Source organism: Triticum aestivum, chromosome 7D (genome assembly GCF_018294505.1).
Source record: "Triticum aestivum cultivar Chinese Spring chromosome 7D, IWGSC CS RefSeq v2.1, whole genome shotgun sequence".
NCBI lineage: Eukaryota > Viridiplantae > Streptophyta > Magnoliopsida > Poales > Poaceae > Triticum > Triticum aestivum.
Genome location: NC_057814.1, coordinates 53,370,770 through 53,379,006, shown reverse-complemented (window position 1 = coordinate 53,379,006; position 8,237 = coordinate 53,370,770). Strand labels below are relative to the sequence as shown.

At 53.8% G+C, this 8,237-nt stretch overlaps 1 protein-coding gene across 1 annotated transcript; it reads right to left on the bottom strand.

Moving 5' to 3' along the window:
* Positions 1-2,503: 2,503 nt before the first annotated feature.
* On the bottom strand, positions 2,504-5,096 carry LOC123166575 (fatty acyl-CoA reductase 1). Its single transcript, XM_044584384.1, has 10 exons — positions 4,883-5,096; positions 4,705-4,808; positions 4,396-4,595; positions 4,189-4,289; positions 3,905-4,097; positions 3,654-3,815; positions 3,490-3,571; positions 3,132-3,398; positions 2,909-3,036; positions 2,504-2,821 (listed from the first exon to the last, which is right to left on the bottom strand). The coding sequence occupies exons 1-10, from the start codon at positions 4,974-4,976 to the stop codon at positions 2,668-2,670; spliced, it is 1,485 nt and encodes a 494-aa protein (XP_044440319.1). The 5' UTR covers positions 4,977-5,096; the 3' UTR covers positions 2,504-2,667.
* Between the last annotated feature and the right edge of the window lie 3,141 nt (positions 5,097-8,237).

Sequence of the window (8,237 nt, the reverse complement as noted above, 5' to 3'; positions counted from 1 at the left end):
CTTCAATGCTACCCCTAAATCAGACGCCACATCCGTTCATTTATAGTTGGGGATTAGTCCGTAGACATTGATATGGGAATCACGTATACTTTTATTTTGTGAAAATGATCAAATCTATTATAAAGATTCAACGAAAGTATAAAGCACCTCAATCATAATAAAAGTTACATCGAGATCCATGGACCACCAAACAACCATTGCCGCCGCCAGAACAAGCCGCCAACGCGCCGCTGTCACCGCTCCCATACCGAAGCCGGCCTAGCCTTGTCGATGACAACCGGAAAGTCTTCGTCCACGTGCCCCTAAGGACCAGCGCGCCCTGGAGCTGCAGTCGACGCTGTGGAATCCTAGAATCGATCTGAAGAACCTGACACCAAATATCGTCGTTGCATACGCACGGCGAGAAACCCTAGCCTCGCCGCCCCAAGGAGCTGGCAGGAATCTGCACCGGAGCTCCGTCTAACCCATCCCAATGGACGAACTTGACGAGGGTCGGAGCCGAAAGACTTACTCGAACAAGGAGCGCCGCCATCCGTCCAAACGCCGCCCTTGCGAGGACTAAAACCCTACCTATCTACTAGCAGGAGTCAAGACACTAGGATTATCCTCCCCACCATGGTCGCCGGAGCGGCAGGCAGATAGGAGGCGAATCCACGGGCTCCCTGGCGGAGATCAAAGGGATGAAGGGTTTCCTAAGTCGCCTTGGGAAAGAGGAAAGAAAAGCCAAAAGTATATATCGGTATCTCTGTGCCCGCATACATTTCAAAGTTGATTTCAACATACCAGATAAAAATTAGCAAACCGGACGTGTCGGCGTCGTCGTTATGTGGGAGGGGGGGGGGGTGCGGAGTTTGCGACATTGTTGGTACCCCATTCAAATTCCTCTATTGCCGCATCAATCTCCACTAACGTGGCTTCTTTCCCCGCCTGCAGGATGCGGTGTTGCCATCACTCGCGGCGGATTTCCCGGACGGCGGCATAGGACAGGAGCATCGTCTTCTGCTCATCCACGTCTGCCATGATGCTCGTGCCTGCAATTAACTCCTTTGCATGTCGGTGCTCGTCGAGGAGGCGCTAGTTGTACATCTGGTCGGCATGCGCCTGCCGGAACACGACCTCCAACTCTTTCAACACCATGCGGTGTAGTGTCCCTGCGCTTTGCCCATGGTGATGCTGGCCTGGACCGGCGAGGCGGTGGTGTCAGCTCGTCTGAGTCGCTGCCCTCCCGAGAGCTCGTCGGCAATCCAACTTGTATCTGGCTAGCTCCCTGGGCCACCTAGCCAGCTGCAATGCCAGAGAGTTCCTTCTTCTACTCGAGCTTGAGGCAATGCCGGTGAGTTCCTTCCTTTGAGAGGCCACCCCAAAGGGCTTGGCGGGTGTAGTGCAAAGAGGAGATGGAGAGTGGAGGTGTGGTGCGGTTGTTGCCCGATGTCTAGCGACATTTAAATAGTGGGCGGATGGCACCAAGCGCCAGGTTGTTTAAGTCTTGCTGCCGGTATAAGGACGGACGTGCGGCGCTCGTGGTGCCAGACTAGGTTCCTGAGCAGACGTGTTGGTTTTATGGAGGTAGACAGGCGGACGGACGGATGTTGTTTCAACGCGGAGAGAAGGCACATGCAGCAGGCGGCGCTATCGGCCGGCACGCCGCTTCAATGTCGATTCCAATGAAAGCTCACGCCCGCTCTGGGCCAGCATGAATGCGGCACTGACGCCCTGTAGCGGCGCAGACCACTACAGGCGGGAAAGTGCATGAGCAAGGGAGAGGGTTTTGGATGGGCCAGGGTCGTCGGAACAAGGGGTGGCCGGACCCCCGCAAAGCCCCCCACCCCCGTTTGCTTCCGGTTTCTGGATGTCCGGAACGGCCAGCCCATGTATACAGGATTGCATTGGATGGTAAAACACGTCTAAACCACATGGTCAGAACAGATGCGAGCAGTTTGAGAGTCCGCGTGGGAGATACCCTCAATATCTGTCTGCACTATACTACTATAGGTTGTAACAGTTATGTGGGTCCTTTTAATGTTCTCTCTTTTATTAAGCTGGTGCATTGTACACAAACATTCTGGCATTCAAGATGGCCCGCCTTGAGTCTTAATCCCTGTTTAGATCACCATTTTCCGTTTAAATACCCTTCTAAAAACTACACGTCTCTGAGCGGCCAGTAAGATATACGTGTAAGTTACACACCTCTGTATTAATATCATAGATTCCAAGCACGGCTTTTGAGGACGTTTGGTTGCAACCTGAGGAACGTGCCTGAGCTTTTCTCTTATCTGAGAGTGGCCTAATGTTGTGTCACAAATTGACTGATCATGTACATCTCTTATTCAAAGCAGCGTTTGGCCAATAACCTGAAACAACACCTGAACGAGTACAACCCGCAGACAGAGTTTGGCCCATGATTTTGCTACAAGACAGCAACCAAACAGACCATTAGAGCAAAGTTGACAGCAAGATCATAACATGCAAACAGTCACACCATGTGACCACTCAGACGCGCCACTTTGAATTGTGATCCCATGCTTTATTAATGGCGCATCTTAAAAAATATGGAACATACAAAACTATCTTAGCGAAGGCAACACACTCCTGAGAGTTCTGTAACAAATAGTACAACAATACATTCAAAGATAGTTGTTATTTAGCTGGTTGGATGAAATTCAATTCTCACGCCAGATACTTGAGCACACCAGGAAAGTGAACCATGTAGAAATAGTCGTCCCAGTCGATTTTCTTGGGATCGAAATCAAAGTAGTATTCTCCTCCATCACTATTTTGCTCCATGGCCTTCCTCAGTTTCTCAAGGTTCATGTCATCAAAGCTTCAAAACATCGAGGCCAAAAATCGTCTTAGAAATAACGCTCTTTGATAAAATAAAAGGGTAAAACATTTCGTCTAGGATTCTTACCGCCCTTTGAATAAGGTGTAAGGCGCATAGAGCTCGATCAGATGCATGGCCAATCTGTATTTTCCACTGAGCTCGTTGTAGCGCCCTGAGAAAACACCACATAGCCCAATGTTTACCAGATGAAGGATCTGTTCAAGCTCAATCATAGGACAAACACATTAGTCTCATTCTCATCTGCGAAATCAAATTTGACTCCAATTTCAAATCTAAATATCGGCCCAACCTCAAGAGGGAGCTTGTACTTGATGACCATGTACATGCGGAGCCTTGCAACCGTGCTAAAGAAGCGCATCTTGTTCAGCCGGATGGGCTCGCCGTTTTCCCCTCGCGGCGGGTTGTCCACGAAGTAGCGGTGGGCCGACTCCCGGAGAGTCATGTAGGAGGCCGGGTTGCTCATGGATGATGTCACATGGTAGATGGTCTGTGCTTGTTCCCCTGAGTGCGCTAGCATGGCCACCATCATAGTGTTTACCACCATGTCCCCCGGAATCTGTCCAAACCAAACTCAGTTGTGTCTTGTGAGTTATAAGTATGTAAATGCTATCTCTTTTAATGTTTTCAATGTGAGGATGTAAACTCACCACGTCCATTATGGTATTGGGGTCTACTAGAAAGAATTTCAAGGCTTGCTTGGCGTAACCCAAGAAAACCGAGTCGATAGTCCTGAAGAAGAAGAAAAATGCAAGTTAGTGTCACCATAAGCTGAACAAACAAACTATAGAGATGTTTTTTTTAATTCCATTACCTGACTCCTTCCATCCATCCAGGCAATGGCTCCTTGAGGATGCTGGTTATGATGCTCGGCCGGATGATGACGACTGGAAGGTCGCCTCGCAGGTGCCCCAGCAGCATCTCGCCCATTGCCTTGGTGAACACGTAGGTATTCGGCCACCCGAAACGCCTCGCTCTTCATTCATGTGTAACAGGGAGACGTGTTACTACTGTTGCAGAAATATGCACACATGCACAATTAATCATTTATGTTTTGTTTCTAACCTCTTGAGGCCAAGTTCCTTCATGGTTTTCCTCTGAGCCTTGTCAGTAGCACAGTTAGCTTTCAGTTCCATCTGGGTATGTTTGATCAGATTTAGCTCGGATTCAATGTCTAAGTGTGTGCCCTCCCGTAGTGTGTCCCCCATCATGAATGGTTTCTCTAGTATTAGTCCCTCTTGTTCACCACATACGTAGGCTGTTCAAGTCAGTTAATCACTTTTGAGAAATCAGAGTAATAATTCATTGAAAACAAAACATACTAGTAATATAATCCTCTTTTTTCTCACCAGTTGAAACGTGGAGCAGCATTTTCAGTTTGGTGCACTTGTTTGCAAATGCACAGATCTGCTTCGCTCCCAAGACGTTAGTGTCGAAAGATACATCGTATCTGCAAACCGCATCGCTCTTTGATCAAGTATCTAAACAGAATGTTCTCAAAATTTTCTTTTATTGGTAAGAACATGTATGCTTTCGCAGATTTCACAGTTATTAACCTTTCATAGAAATTCGTAGTCGCAGCTCCGTTGACGATGATGTCTACATCCTTGGACACTTCTTTCAGCTTGGCGGTGTCTAGTCCAAAATCCTCATACATGACGTCTCCTGCCAAAGGGTACACCTTCTCTTCGATGAAATCTTCAAAACCCTTGCCATGCTTTTCTCTGAGAACTTGGAAAATCTCCCTCCCTGTTACCTGCAGACCACGAAACATCGTTTGCAGTTTTTTTGTGTGTTTATAACTGGAGATGTCTTAAAACTTCCCATGTTCGGTGTTGCTTCTCGAACTGTTAGAAATACATTACCTCAGTCTGGACCCGCCGCCTTGCGGATTCGTCGTCGGTGGCTCGAACCAAGAGGAAGAGCTTCGTGACCTCAGGCTGGATCCTCAGTATCTTCTCCAAGAGCACTATACAGATAGCGCAGCACTATTCATTGCATGCAGACTGTGAAACAGAAATGGGTGTATCGATCGAGGCATACCTTTTCCAAGGAACCCAGTTGCGCCGGTGATGAGGATATTCTTGCCCCTGAAGAATGCTGCGACCTGAGCAGCATCCATTTCGCCGATCACCATCGGATCCGTCTGCCACAAGCTGAGCTCGTGAGATTATGTCCCGATGTTTAAGCCCACTTGCAGGCTTGTAGGTGGTAGTCTGATAAAGGTATCTCCGTGTTTGATGCCTGTGACGACTTGGCCATGGATTTATAGGGCGGATGGAGCACCTAAATCGTTGCATTATTGTTTTCTATAGTTTCGCATTGATGGATGTCCACGGAAATTACAGGCGGAGGCAGGTCACCTAGATCGTTGCATTATTGTTTTTTATATAGTTTTTTTTCTGCAGCAGAAAACCGTTGCTTTCAGCTGGAGCTAATTTATTCCTAATCCCACCAGAAATAGATAACTACTCTTCAAGTCCCACGAAATGTCGTCTAGAAAATATGAAAATTTTAGACAGGTCTGGATTCTCGCTCGAATGAATTGCATTATTAAGATGTTTCTCTTTTATACGCGTTAGTCCTCCCGTCCTCCCATCCCTCGGGTGGGCTGACGCGAGGCAGCCTCCTCGAGCCGATACGTGGCGCTTGGTGGGCGCGGCGGTGTGGAGAGCTGATAGGTGTTGCGGGGTTGTTGCCTGTTGGTCTTGGTGGCTGCCGTACGCGGCAGGCGTAGGCGGGCGCTGCGGGTGGCCCTGGTGGCTGGGGACTTCGGGCAGGGCTGCTAGCAGCCTGGTTGTGCTCACGATCGCCTGAGCCCTAGTGGCATGCGCTGGCCGGAGGAGGAGCGTCGACGTGCGGGCTGCTTCAGGCCACATCTGGCCAGATTTGGGGCAGGATCGGAGTTGGCGTGCCGCGCGGGGTGCTGGTGTAGGCCCTTGAGCACTCTGCGGGTGGACCTTGGCGGCGTGGCGGGCTTCTCGCATGGGTCGTGGCCGGCCGGTGAGGCTCGGTGGCGACGTTACTCGGGGTCCACCACATTTGCGATGGGGCGGCGCGTCTGCACAGCTCTGGCGGCGTCCGGGTCACTAGCATTTTTGACGGGCAACAAAGATCTACTCCCCCCGTTCCTAAATATTTGTTTTTCTTCAAATTTCAACAAGTTACTAGATACGAACCAAAATGAGTGAATCTACACTCTAAAATATGTCCATATACATCCGTATGTGGTAGTCCATTTGAAATTTCTAAAAAGACAAATATTTAGGAACGGATGGAGTAGTTCGTGGTGGCGGACGACGCCTTTTTCGACAAAAGATGGATTTTATTAGCTGAATATCGAGCATCAAGGAGATACAAACACAAAGAGCATACACCCGGTCTCTGCATAGTTAAGATGCACACAGCCAACACGAACACACACAAAAATTACACCGGCAACTAGCAAAGTCATATGACCGAAGCTATGCCAAGACGTGAAAAAAAAGCAATGATAATCCATGCCGAGTAGGTGTTGATCCAAAAGAAGATGGTACAAGCGCATGTGATCCGAACGTGGACACAGCCACGCAGACTAAACGCGCACGCACTATGAAAGCGGCTTGGCAAAGACCGTCCGTGGAACCAGAACCTCCGTTGATGTTCAAGTGACATCGGTCGCAGCTCAAATGGCAAGAAGAGATGGTACCGCCAAAATCTCATGGAGACGCTCCGGCGATCCCATGCTTCCGATGCAAGTGTTTGTCGATGATAAATCTTAGCATGACCATGGGCCCCAGACAATTCACCACGAGCCAACACTGCGCCGCCTTGGCTGCAACAAGCCGTCAATATCATCGAACATGACTTGGCTATTTGTGCCTCGGAAAAAAGAGGAACAATAGGATGGACCGGAGATGGAGGCCTCGGGCTCTGGTGAGTCTGGCGCCGCGCCCCCGTCCCTGGCGGGCGCCGCGGCCGGCGTTCCCTCCCTGCCCTGTGCCTCGCCGGATCCCCGGCCACCTTCCCCTCCGCCCACATCGCCGGCTTCCCTGCCGCCCCCGCCCCCCCTTGAGGCTCTGCCGCGGCTCCGCTGGGCAGACCTCGCCGAGGAGGACGATGCGACCCCGGCCGTCAGCCGTCCTAGCACCTCCCTTCCCCCTCGTGCCCCCGTTCTTGCGACGCCGACCAGCGTGGCCGCTGGCTCAGCCTCCCGATGCGGAGGTTCTGCCTCCGGCTTGCGGCGGCGTTCGCAGAACCGGCCGATGAGCGCTGCTCATCCACCACGGGGCTAAGGCGCGGCCTTGCGGGGCTTGGGAGGTCGCTGACGCCGCTCCTGGGGAGTGGCGGGCCGGTCCAACCTGGGGTTGGCGCGCTCCTCGTGGCGCCCGTCCGCTTCGCCCTCTCCCCGACCAGCTCTGGCGCCCCCTTCGGCCCTCCTCGCCCGCCCGGCCGCCGGAGTTGTGATGGCCCGTTGCTCCCCGTTCCGGCCCTTTATCGCGGCGTTTGGTTCTTCGGCGCTTCAGCTCCGCCCGCTCTCTGTCCCCCGGCGCCCCTGGCCGACGGCCGCGCTCCCCCTCGCACCGGCGACGGCGGCGGCGGCATCCTCCAGCGAAGTGGAAACCCTACCGCTTGGTGCCACGCCCCCTGTCCTGGGCCGTGCCCCATTGGGCCGTGATGCGCTGACCCGTTCGCGCCAGGTGGCCAGCCTGCCCCTCAGGGCCTGTGGCCCCTCCCCCTGGCGGTGGCGGCTGGGCCGTCGATCCTTGGGCCGGCTCCGTGCCCTAGGCCCTCCGAGCCCCCTCGCTAGATCTGGCTCCCTTATGGATTGCCACGCCCCCCATCCCCTCCCCTCGCCGCCACCCAGTCTTCCCCAACTCCCTCCTCCCCCGAAGCGAACCCCAACCCCTCCCCTCCCGCCCAGCTCCACCCGCCACCTCGGCTTGCCGCGCCGGTGGCCGCCGGCCCGGTCCTGCTCCCTTCCGCCCCCTCCCCGGTCCGCGGGCCCCGCCCATGCCGCGGGAGTGGGATGACGGCTAGGACCGCCGCAAGCGACGCTATGGCGACCATCGAGACCCCCCCGTCCCTCTCCGGATGCCGCCCAACGCGAGGAAGAGCTCCGTCGCGAGCTTCGTGACCGGGACAGCCGCCGCTCCGATGGGCGGGCACGCTCTCGTTCCCCTCCGCCGGTGATGGGCGATTGGCGTTCCTCTCGCCGACACTCTCCTTCCCCGGCTCGGCGCCGGGAGCGAAGCCCGTCCCCTTCCCGACCGGCCCGACCGCCCTCCCCGCGTGCGCCTCCCCAACCCGCGGCTGCTCAGGCCCGGAAGTATATCCCGCCGCATGCCGCGAACCCTTCTGCCCCTCCCGCCGCCGTTGGTGGTGGGGGTGGCCAGACCCGTGGTCGCCAGGGCTTGGC